General features: G+C 46.7%; 1 protein-coding gene across 1 annotated transcript in view; it reads left to right on the top strand.

Moving 5' to 3' along the window:
* LOC134956695 (vitamin D3 hydroxylase-associated protein-like) overlaps window positions 1-13,121 on the top strand; it is a 214,873-nt gene that overhangs the window by 115,102 nt on the left and 86,650 nt on the right. Inside the window, exon 6 of the mRNA XM_063938702.1 lies at window positions 4,321-4,361. Coding sequence (XP_063794772.1) covers window positions 4,321-4,361 — 41 coding nt within the window. The remainder of the gene's footprint in view (window positions 1-4,320; window positions 4,362-13,121) is intronic.

Below are 13,121 nucleotides of genomic sequence, written 5' to 3'. Positions count from 1 at the left end.
ACTCATTAACCTCACATCATTGCTTGGTCTCTCCCAGTAGACCTCCTCACCCTTCCATGTGAATGGGCACTAACTTGATCTGGTCTTCACTCGATATTGTGATATTTCTGACTTCTCCAACTCCCTATTTCACCTATCAGACCATCACCTTCTCTCTTTTAACTTATCCCTCTCTGTTTCTCCACCTCTGCCTCCTAAGGCTGCTATTACTAAGTTCGACTTGAGGCCATTGACCCTGTTTCCTTATCCTCCCGGCTTGACTTACTTCTCTACCCTATTTTCTCTTTCCCCTGTCCTGAACAAGCCACTTCCCTATATAATGCCTCCCTTTCTTCCACTCCAGCGATCAATATTCACCCTCGCAGTTGAACTCCTCAACAATGGCATTCCAAATTCACCAGATATCTGTCCCCTCTGCCTTCAAGCATTCCTTGTCTCTCCCCATTCTTAAAAAAAAACCTATCCTTGATCCTAACACACTTTCCAACTACTGTCCAATCTCTCTCCCTTTTGCCTCAAAACTCTTTGAGCATATTGTCTACAACTACCTTACTGCCTTTTTTCCTCCCACTCCCTACTTTAAGTATGGCTTCCATCCTCTCCACTCCACTGAAACTACCCTCACAAAAGTATGCAATGATCTTTATGCTGCCAAATCCAAGGGCCACTACTCTCTGCTTATTCTCCTTGACTTCTCTGCTGCTTTTGACACTGTGGTCCACCCTCTCCTCCTACAAGTCCTTGGCTCCATTGGTCTGCGTGATACTGTCCTTTCCTGGCTGTCATCCTACCTCTCTGACCTCTCCATCTCTGTCTTCTCTCATGACTCCACCTTTCCCCACTTCCACTAACATTGTGTCTCCCAAGGTTTTTTTCTTGAACATCTACTTTGTCACACGCCATAGGTGGCGTTCACCGCGCTTACCCCTGCGTACCTGCTGGTCTGTGTTGCGGCCTCCGCCTTCGGTGGTCCACGAGCTCCGGCGCCTGGCTGGCGCGGCCCCTGGCGGTTCCCCGGGGCAGGGGCGCCGCCATGACACCCGGCATCACGTGGGCGGGGAGCAGGTGACGTCATCAGACTGTTCCGCCAATCCAGCGGAGGCGGGAGATTCAAAGGCAGAGTATCGTCTTTTCTCCTGAAGTGGATGCCAGTGCTTCTGTCCTCGGCGGATCTCTCTGCAGCATACCCCAGTGTCTCCGGCATTTCCAGGTGTCAGTTGTTGCACAGCTTCCAGCGTTCCCATCCGCTGCTGGGTTCCACTGCGCTCTAGTCACCAGTGCTTCTTGGAGTCAGCGTGGGCTGCAGGTTAAACGTCGCTCTCAAGTTATACAAGTCCTCAGTGTCTTTAACCCTCGCTCTCAAGTTATACAAGTCCTCAGTGTCTTTAACCCTCGCTCTTCAGTTATACAAATCCTCAGTGTCTTTAGCTACCGCTCACAAGTTCTTCAAATCATCAGTGTCTTTAACCATCGCTCTCAAGTTCTTCAAATCATCAGTGTCTTTAACCACCGCTCACAAGTTCTTCAAATCATCAGTGTCTTTGGCCACCGCTCTCAAGTTCTTCAAGTCATCAGTGTCTTTAACCACCGCTCTCAAGTTCTTCAAATCATCAGTGTCTTTAACCACTGCTCTCAAGTTCTTCAAATCATCAGTGTCTTTAACCACTGCTCTCAAGTTTTTCAAGTTATCGGGGTCTTAGCCACCGCTCTCAAGTTCTTCAAATCATCAGTGTCTTTTAACCACCGCTCTCAAGTTCTTCAGTCACCAGTGTCTTCTGCCTTCACTCACAAGTACTTCCTGGACATTTCTCCATACGCTCCTTCTCTGTTATGTGACATTGTGTTGCTCTCTTCCTGCAATTAAGTCCTTTAATATTTTCACCAAGCTTTACTGTCAGAGTCCTGTATGAGGAAAGCCTATATCAAGCCATCCCTGTACCGACCCAGCTGTGGTTCCTCTCCCCTACCATCGGGAGGGCCCCCGAGTTCACAGCACCCCCAACCTAGGTCAGTGACATACTTTTTATCTCTATATACGTCCTCTTTAGGAGGTCTATTCATGAAGCAGTGAAGATAGTGAAAAAGTAAGCCTGTGAAGAAGTTGCCCATGGTAACCAATCAGCTTTGGAGTAACATTTATCAAGTGCATTCTATAAAATTATACATAGCAGCTGATTGGTTGCCATGGGCAACTTCTCCACTGGCTCACTTCTCCACTCTTTTCACTGATTCATGAATATGCCCCTAGGTGAGCTCATTCGCTCTTTCAACTTCCAGTATACTCTCTGTGGTGATGATACTCACATCTACCTTTCCACCCCTGACCTCTCCCCCTCTTTCCTCACTCGTATTTCCAGCAGTCTCTGCTATCTTTTCTTGGGTGTCCCAGTTCTTTCTTAAACTTAAGATGTCTGAGACTGAGCTGATCATCTTTCCACCCTCCTACATAACCTCACCTCCTACAATTTCACTATCTATTGACAGCACAACTATCCCCTCTAGCCCTCAATTACGATTTTGTGGAGTTATCCTTAATTACTCCCTCTCCTTCAAACCACACATTCAATACCTCTTGCAGTCCTGCCATTTCCATCTCAAAAATATTTTCAGGATCAGACCCTTTCCCACCCTGGATGCTATTAAAACCCTCATCCATTCACTGGTTATCTCCAGATTGGACTACTGTAATCTCCTGCTATCTGGCCTCCCTGGGAAAAAAAACCTCTCTCCACTCCAATCTATCCTCAGTACTGCTGCCTGGCTCATCTTCCTCTCCAAAAGTACTACATCCATCTCCCTTCTCTTGCAACTCGAGCACTGGCTCCCATTTCCCCCCCGAATCCAATTCTAGCTTCTCACACTCACTTACAAAGCCCTTACCCATTTCTCTCCCATTTACAAATCTGACCTTCTCTTCCTTAACACTCCTACCCATCATTCCTCAATGCTGCTGTCTGGCTCATCTTTCTCTCCAAGTGTGCTACCTCTACTTTCCCTCTCTTACAAGCCTTTCACTGGCTCCCCTTCCCCTTCCGAATCCAATTAAAGCTTTTAACACTCACTTGCAAAAGCCCTCACCCATTCCCCATTTACATATCTGACCTTATCTCCCTGTACACTGCTACCCGCCCTCTTCACTACACATATACATGCCACCTCTCCTGCCAACTGATTACTTCCTCCCATTCCCTACCACTGGAATTCTCTACCTCTTAAGACCCACGTCTCCATCAAACCCAGCCTTTTCTCATCCTAACCCTCTGTCACATGTTCACTGTCTACACCATCTGTGTCACCCCTGTCTGTCTGCCCCTCCCATTAGAATGTAAGCTCTCACAAGCAGGGCCCTCTCCCCTCATGTGCTTTCCCTCTTTTAGACTATTTTAAACTATTTACTCCCACCTAACCCTCGATTTCTGTCATTCCGATAATTATGTCAGTGTCCTCTCCCCTGGTGTAGCTATATTTATATACCATGTACATGTCCTACATTGTCTTGTACTGTAAGTCATTGTTTTATAGTCTTACACATTGTTTATGTGCTTTGTTAGGCGCTGTGGAACCCTTGTGGTGCCATATAAATGAAAAAATAATAATAATAACAATAGAGAATCAGAAGAAAAGATACTAAATAAGTTGAGGGATAGGGTTTGCAATATTGTACTTTAGGGTGGCCTCATAAGATCTCTGTCCTACTATCAAATGGGATATTACTGTCTCTTATTGCAAAAGTATCATCCATCAACCACTGCCTCTTGCTGGCAAACTCTGCATAACACCCTTTGACTCTCCACAATACCTTCTGCCTATCACCCTCTGCATCTCAACATCACCCTCTACCTTTCACCCTCTGATCATCATTCCCTGTCTCTGTCCATCACCTTCTTCCTCTGACCGTCACCCTCTACACATCTCCTTGCCTCTCCCTGTCACCCTCTGTCTCTCACTCTCTGCCTCTCCCCGTCACCATCTGCCTCTTCCTATCACCTTCTGCTCCTCACCGTCTGCCTCTAGTTTAAAGTTTAAAGGGGACGCAGATTATTATTTGGTTAAAGGGGGCCAGATTGGCAAATACATGGACCTAGAAGGGAGGGAGCCCAGAGAATATTTTGCACCTGAATTCCACCACTGTCTAGATCGATTCTTTTGGTGTATGAGAAAATAGTGATTTGTAGTGCAATGCATGATCAGAGCACAGCAGGTAATATTCATTTCTATTACAGTATGCTGTCAGGGTAGATGAAGAATAAATTCTCTTAATTTTTAGCGTTATTTATTATCAGTGTATAGTAAATATATTAGTTTCATTTCATTTTGCAGCATTCATGACGTCCGTCCAAGTATTGATGGAATGACAGCAGGTAATTATTTTGGGGAAGATAAATGGTGGGATTTGCAGCTGATTGGCTGAGCTGAATGCTGTGTAATGCCTGAGAAGGGCAGGTAATGTGTGAGAGGTAAAAATCTGCATATTGGACTCTATTCACTAAGGATTGTAAATTCTGCTAAACAGAATGCTGGGGGCCCCCCATTGCATGCTGGGGGCCCCCCATCGCAGTGCAATGCCGCCCAGCATGCAGGTCACCACCCACCGTGATCGCTGAAATCGTGGGTGGCTCCTGCCGGCGCAGCCTGGCTGTGACGGCAGGAAACCTGTAGCCATCTTTTTGATCAGAGCGACTGCGTGTAACGTCACACAGCTGCCCAAATCATGCCCACGCCCCACAATTGGAAGCCTCTGCAACGCTCCATCTCCGCCTTGGCGGGTAGTAATGGTGGGGAGGATATAGGGCAGTAGCACCATGGGGCGGATACCTGGGCAGCAGAGACAGTGGGCATCCCTGGCTCCCCCAATTTCCCAGCCCTGGTGAATTCACGGACTGCACAGGCCGGGGCTCTCTGGACGAAGCATGCTATGTTTGCTCCAGCCCTCACACCACATGGGCTGTCTCTGTCTACCACTATGTATGTACCAGCACGAGAGACACCCAGGACCCGACTCCTCACACACAGTCTATGTAATATCTACAGTATAGGGCTATATATAATATCACATAAGGACTGCATTACAGTACCCATAACAGACATGTTTCCTGGTACCATAAGACAATAAAGACTACATACCTGTAGCAGGCAGTTCTCTCAGGAAGGAAGTGGGCAGATACAGCAGAGACATGGGGTATCCCCGGCTTCCGCCAATTCCCAGCCCCGCTCCTCACCACCATGTATGGAGCACCCGAGACTGCTGCTCAGGAGCAAGAACATAGCTGACGCCATTTCCCGGTAAAGAGCCATGCCAGGGCATTACTGTGACTGAGGATGGATGGTTGTTTGGTCGGTGGTTACCACCTCCTGCCTGGGCACAGGGAGAATGTTGCTTTCTGAGCAGAATTGATGGCTGCACCCAGCATCTTCCGCCGTCGCTTTATCAGCTCCTCTAGCTTAATTACTGCTTTCTCCTTGTTAAATAGGTTACATACCTCAAGTGTACCCAGGAGAATGGGTGCATGAGGGCATGGGTAAAAGCCTGCGTGCAGTTGGCTTCTGAGTATCGGAGGTACAGTAGGAGACAGGGTCGGGCCCCTTCTAAGTCTGGGACTCTTGACCTTCAGGTCCCCCCCTGATGGTGGCCCTGCTTTTTTAAGCAGAATCAAAGATAACGTATCACACTCACAGAGTAATAGGATGGAAAATGTACATAAAGGTATCTTTAAGGTGTAAGAAAACACATAGTGTGCCTAAACTCACAATTTGTAGTTATACAGCATGCACATAAAGGTACAGATGGAGCCACGCCAATCGTGGCTCCGTCTGTGCCTGGGTACTCCCACCGGGCGCGCCTATCGCCGCGTCTGGGGCGTGTGTGCATCCGTGACATGCACGTGCCCGATTCACTAGAATGGGAGCGTCTCTGTGCGCTCCTGGCGTGACTAGGCATACGGATCGCCTAGTCACGCCAGGAGAGCTCGTATGCGATGGAGCTGCACTAGATGAATGCAGCTCCATCTGTATCTTTTTACTTCATGGGAAGTCAAAGCAAGGTGTACACCAACTCTCAGTTCTGTATACTGGAACAAACGTAAAGGTTTCTTTATCATTCTCATTAGAAGTCATCACAAATTTGCGCTGCAATAAAGGGATGTGTCCTTTACAGGTATTACATTCAAATCACTTTTCTCACACACAATATTTCTAAATAACATATGCCATTACACATATTTTTAACACAATCAAGCGCTCTGCATATATTTTATTATCATGTGGCCTCACAAGGAAGTGGTGTGGCCACCCAATAGTACCCCCAATTCAAATAATGCCACACAATAGCACAATCTTATTCACATTGCACCGCACATAGAGCCCCTGATTCATATAACACCACAGTAGTGTTCCTTATTTACATGACATCACACAGTAGTGCCCCCAATTCACGTTATGCCACACAGTAGTACCCCTTATACATGTTATGCAACAGTAATGCCTCTTATATACATTATGCCACACAGTAGTGCCCCTTATACATGTAACACCACACAGTAGTGCACTTTATACACATTATGCCAAACAGTAGTACGTTATGCCATAGTAGTGCCCCTTATACATGTTATGCTAAACAGAAGTGCCCCTAATGCACAATGCCCACAGTAGTGCTTCTTATACACATTATGCCACACAGTAGTGCTCCTTATTCGCATTGTGTCACACAGTAGTACCCCTTATACACATTACACCACAGTAGTGCCCCTTAAACACATTATGCCACACAGTAGTGACCCTAATGCACAATTCCCACAGTAGTTCCCCTTATACACATAATGCCCACAGTGGTAGTGATGCTTATACACATAATACCCACAGTAGTAGTGCTCCTTATACACATTATGCCCACAGTAGTCGTGGAGTTTCTACAAATAAAGCACAGGCTACTGGTTACTGACTGTGATGATCATCGAGTTGTCCCCAGTGGCACACATAGGGGTGTTTCTCCATACCCAGAAACCACCCTGACAGACCATTATTTTTTTGAGATGGAGACATTTGTGTGTCCATCCCTGCACTGACTACTGCAGCCGCGATCATAGCTACTGCACACGTGCGCCAGCTTGTAGCTCCACATACAGAGAGCTCTGCTGACAATGCATTGCATAGGAAGAGATGGCCAAATGGGAGTTGCTGTGTATACCCAACAGCAGTAGTTCCCCAGTCCAGTCTTGTGCCTCCTCCTCTCTGAAGCCTCGGAGCATCAGGCAGTGGGCACTGTCTAGTGCACAAGTCAGCATAACAGGACATTCACCACAGCGCAGTCACCCAGTGTGAGTCACCAGTGTTATGCAGAAGTGTTCCCCTGAAGGTCTCCAGGTGCTTCTGCATAGGAAATTGTCCCCCCATACAAATCCTGCATTTGCCCCTGCTCCCCTTGAAACTAAGACATGCACTTGTTGATCTGCACAACCTCAGAAATCGCTGAGAGCCATGAAGATACACATCACCATGATGCTGCACTCTGCCGGGTTGGCTTCTTCCCTGCCTCAGGCCCAGGAGGTGGTGTGTGCTGCAGAATCAGTAAGCTGGATCTGCCACCAGTCTCCAGCCCCCATCTGTGCACCACCAAGCTAACATAGGTCCCCGCTCTGCGGAGCGCGTTGCGCGAGCCCTGATGTCAGTCATTTCAGTAATATAATCGGCAGGATAGAGGGGTTATTCAGGTCACATTGCTAAGCAATGCGACCGCAATAACCCCATCCTCAGCAGCGGTGCGTACACGTAGGTATCATCCTGCGCATGTGTGGCCGCCAAATGCGCTTGGGTTACAGCGGGTACAAATCCCTCTGCCTGATTGACAGGCAGAGATGTTTGTGGGGCGGATGGGGGGCAGTGATGGAGCATTGTGGGGGTAGCACAGAGAAAACGGTACGGGGTGGTGGTGTTTTTGGGGCAGCTGCATTGACTGGAAAAATGCCAGCTGACCACTTGCATAAGCAGCCTAGCTGCAGCTGCAAGGGGTCATCCACAATTGTTGCAACCACAATGTAAATTGCGGTCGCTGTTTGTGGCCGCCATTTACATACTGGGTAGCCTTGCCCTGTGATGGGCGGCCCTCAGCATGCAAAAGAACGGATTGCAAATTCTGTTTGTTAGCAGAATTTGCAATCCGTACTGAATAACCACCATAATGCAGTATACATTTATTACATTGTTATATCAGTGATGGTTTAGTATGGCTGCACATTAATTGGGTTATAAATATGTGACAGTAACGAGGTGGGTAATTCAGACCTGGGGGTATATTTACAAAGATTCGTGTTTTGGCCGTTTTGAAGGGTGTTTGAACTCAAATGGTATCGGGTGCATTTTACTGCAACTTTTGAATCCTGATACGATCATTCACTAAGCTGCCGAGTTTTGCACAATCGTTTTTTCCGATGTCGATGTGATTCGTAATATCAGGCAGTGTTTTACGGGAGCGATGAGTAAAACACTGCCTGAAAAAACACAAGGAATCCCGGCCGGATCTGTGAGATCCGTGCAGGGCTTCATTGTGTCCCTTAAAAAGTTGATTAAAGTCTTAAAAAATCTGGAAAACATTGCGTGGGGTCCCCCCTCCTAAGCACAACCAGCCTCTGGCTCTTTGAGCCGGTCCTGGTTGAAAAAAATATGGTGAAAAAAATTACAGGGGTTCCCCCATATTTAATCAACCAGCACCGGGCTCTGCGCCTGGTCCTGGTTCCAAAAATACAGGGGACAAAAAGCGTAGGGGTCCCCCGTATTTCTGAATCCAGCACCGGGCTCCACTAGCTGGGGAGATAATGCCACAGCCGGGGGACACTTTGATATCGGTCCCTGCGGCCATGCCATTAAAACCCCAACTAGTCACCCCTGGCCGGGGTACCCTGGAGGAGTGGGGACCCCTTCAATCAAGGGGTCCCCCCCCTCCAGCCACCCAAGGGTGAAGCCCGAGGCTGTCCCCCCCATCCAAGGGCGGCGGATGGGGGGCTGATAGCCTTGTGTGAAATTGTGAATATTGTTTTTAGTAGCAGTACTACAAGTCCCAGCAAGCCTCTCCCGCAAGCTGGTACTTGGAGAACCACAAGTACCAGCATGCGGTGGAAAACCGGGCCCACTGGTACCTGTAGTACTACTACTAAAAAAATACCCCAATAAAAACAGGACACACACACACTGTGACAATACAACTTTATTACATACATGCACACCAACATACACACATACTTACCTATGTTCCCACGAGGCTCGGCCCTCTTCTCCATGTAGAATCCTTGGGGTACCTGTGAAAAAAATTATACTCACATAATCCAGTGAAGAATCCGACCTTTGAATAATCCACGTAGTTGGCAAAAAAATAAAACGGAAACCCGACCACGCACTGAAAGGGGTCCAATGTTTACACATGGGACCCCTTTTCCCGACTGCCAGGACCGCCCCTGACTCCTGTCAAAGAGGGTCCCTTCAGCCAATCAGGGAACGACACGTCGTGGCACCCTCCTGATTGGCTGTGTGCTCCTGTAGTGTCTGTCAGGCAGCACACGGCAGTGATACAATGTAGCGCCTATGCGCTCCATTGTAGCCAATGGTGGGAACTTTGCGGTCAGCGGTTGACCGAAAGTAACCTCACCGATGTCATTCAAACCATTACGAATAGTCCAAACACTGCCGAGATTGGTGCTTAGTGAATTCCCGGATTGGGACTTAGAAAACAAAACTCAAATCGGGCAAACTCGATTTTTTTGTAAATATTGGCCCTGATTGCTGTTGTGCATTTTCGCACAGCGGGCGAACAGATCTGAACTGCGGATGGCTGCAAAGTGGATCGCCGGTCAGCTACAGGTTTGTGCGAAGGATCCATTCGCACGGGCATTCGCAAGGAGATTGACAGGAAGAGGGCATTTGTGGGTGGCAACTGACCGTTTTCAGGGAGTGTCTGGAAAAATGCAGGCGGAACCAAGCGTTTGCAGGGCGGGTGTCTGTCGTTAAATCCGGCCCCGATCAGCCTGATGTGAGCGCAGCGGCTGAGTAAGTCCTGGACTGTGCAGAGACTGCACAAAATCAGTTTGTGCAGCTCTGCTACACACGCAATCGCACATTTGCACAGCTAAAATACACTCCTCCTGTAGGTGGCGACTATCTGATCGTAAGGCTGCAAAAATCGCTGCCTAGTGATCAGGTCTGAATTACCCCCAAGGTGCAAAGCTCACACCTTAACTGAGTGTCAGAGTATAACTTAGAGCTGTGTAGTACTGTACTGTATCTCTGTAATGGGGTCTAAGAGCAGCACAGTGCTGTATATCAGTGCAATGGGGTGTAAGAGCAGCACATTACTGTATATCAGTGTAATGGGGTGTAAGAGCAGTGTAGTACTGTATATAAGTGTAATGGGGTGTAAGCACAGTGCAGTACTATATACCAGTGTAATGGGGTTAAGAGCAGCACAATAATGTATATCAGTGTAAAGGGGTGTAAGAGCAGTGTAGTACTGTACATCAGTGTAATGGGGTGTAAGCACAGTGCAGTACTGTATATCAGTGTAATGGGGTGTAAGAGCAGCGCAGTACTGTATATCAGTGTAATGGGGTGTAATAGCAGTGTAGTACTGCACATCAGTGTAATGGGCTGTAAGAGCAGTGCAGTACTGTATATCAGTGTAATGGGGTGTAAGAGCAGTGCAGTACTGTATATCAGTGTAATGGGGTGTAAGTGCAGTGCAGTACTGTATATCAGTGTAATGGGGTGTAAGCACAGTGCAGTACTGTATATCAGTGTAATGGGGTCTAAGAGCAGTGCAGTACTGTATATCAGTGTAATGGGCTGTAAGAGCAGTGCAGTACTGTATATCAGTGTAATGGGGTGTAAGAGCAGTGCAGTACTGTATATCAGTGTAATGGGGTGTAAGTGCAGTGCAGTACTGTATATCAGTGTAATGCGGTGTAAGAGCAGTGTAGTACTGTATATCAGTGTAATGGGGTGTAATAGCAGTGTAGTACTGTATATCAGTGTAATGCGGTGTAAGAGCAGTGTAGTACTGTATATCAGTGTAATGGGCTGTAAGAATAGTGCAGTACTGTATATCAGTGTAATGGGGTGTAAGCACAGTGAAGTACTGTATATCAGTGTAATGGGGTGTAAGAGCAGTGTAGAACTGTATATCAGTGTAATGGGGTGTAAGAGCAGGGCAGTACTATATATCAATGTAATGGGGTTAAGAGCAGCGCAGTACTGTATATCAGTGTAATGGGGTGTATGAGCAGCGCAGTACTGTATATCAGTGTAATGGGGTGTAAGAGCAGCACAGTACTGTATATCAGTGTAATGGGGTGTAAGCACAGTGCAGTACTGTATATCGGTGTAATGGGGTGTAAGAGCAGTGCAGTACTGTATATCAGTGTAATGGGGTGTAAGAGCAGTACAGTACTGTATATCAGTGTAATGGGGTGTAAGAGCAGCACAGTACTGTATATCAGTGTACTGGGGTGTAAGAGCAAAGTAGTACTGTATATCAGTGTAATGGGGTGTAAGCACAGTGCAGTACTGTATATCGGTGTAATGTGGTGTAAGAGCAGCGCAGTACTGTATATTAGTCTAATGGGGTGTGTTTTGTTCATACGTTTGTAAACCCAGTCATCAGGACACAGAGACATGTGAGTTCACTGCTGTGCTGTTTATTTCCTCCAACTCCAGGCACACTGCACACTGGACAACCCACTTCCCAGCATTCCCCTGGTCCCAGAGACCGTCACTGAAGATACAGGCTTACAAACATTAGTAAGGGAGTGTCTACAAATATTAAGCATTCTAATACACTAACATCACATCCTCTTTTCTTTAAAGATAAGCCCTGTCCGCTTCAATGCAACAATTAACAACGTCATATTAAGAACATCATCTAACACGTTTCAATGAGTCTCTCAGGTCTGCGTATTTCCCTTTTGGGTCTTTCATACACAGTCTGTGTTTCATCGACCATGTTGGACCTTTCTAGAATCGTGGTTTGTTCACCATTATCAGGATCATCATACATGTCAGATGATGGGTATTCTTCAGTCATGTTGTCTTCATTATGTTTAGGTTGAGAACTTAAATCTTAAATCTGTTCCATGCTCTGTACGTATAGTGTAAGATCTTGGTGCTACTTGTGCTTGCACAATACCTTTCTGTACCCAAATACCTTTCTCGTGATCTCTGAGACGGACTTGGTCACCCGATTTTAGATCAGATAAGCTTTTTCCTCGCCTGTCATGGAACAGTTTCTGTTTCGCCTGTTGACGTTCCTTACTCAGTCTGAACGACGCTGAGTTATGTGTATTAAGCAGTTCATCATGTATCGGAAGATTTGCTCTAATCCTCCTTCCCATCAGCATTTGTGCAGGAGAAAGTCCATTCTGTAAAGGTGTACTGCGGTAGATTAAAAGACTTTTGTAGAAATCTTCTTTACCTTCTTGAGCTTTTTTCATGAGACTCTTTACAGTTTTTACTGAACTTTCCACCAACCCATTTGAGCGTGGATAGTGGGGACTTGACGTAGTATGGACAAATTCCCACTCATCAGCAAATTGTCTAAATTCAGCACTGGAAAACTGAGGACCATTGTCGGTGAACACTTCCAAAGGAACATCATGCCTTGCAAAGATTGACTTCATGCAATTGATTATGGCTTTACTAGTAGTTGTATGTAGTGTCTTCACCTCAGGGTAGTTAGAGTAATAATCAGTCACGACAATGTACGTTTTCCCATTACAATCAAACAAATCTGCGCCAACTTTCTGGTACGGTCTCTCTGGCACTGCGTGAGGACTCAGTGGCTCGACTTGTTGTAAGACATAATTCACATGTAGCTGTAGTCTGTGCTATGTCTTGGTTCATTCTTGGCCAATACATAACTTCACGCGCTCTCCGCTTACATTTTTCTTCTCCTAAGTGGCCTTCATGTATCTTGCACAGCATAGTTTTTCTTAGTCGTGCAGGTATGACAAACCTATTGCCTTTGTAAATAATACCATCGACAACTGTAAGGTCACTGCGGTACATCCAATAATCATGAACAGATAGCGGGCACGCATGTTTTTCTGCTGGCCAACCTTTCAGAATGATATCTTTCAACACTTTCA

This window comes from Pseudophryne corroboree, chromosome 9 (assembly GCF_028390025.1).
Source record: "Pseudophryne corroboree isolate aPseCor3 chromosome 9, aPseCor3.hap2, whole genome shotgun sequence".
NCBI classification, from domain to species: domain Eukaryota; kingdom Metazoa; phylum Chordata; class Amphibia; order Anura; family Myobatrachidae; genus Pseudophryne; species Pseudophryne corroboree.
This window is presented reverse-complemented; position numbering and strand designations above follow the sequence as displayed.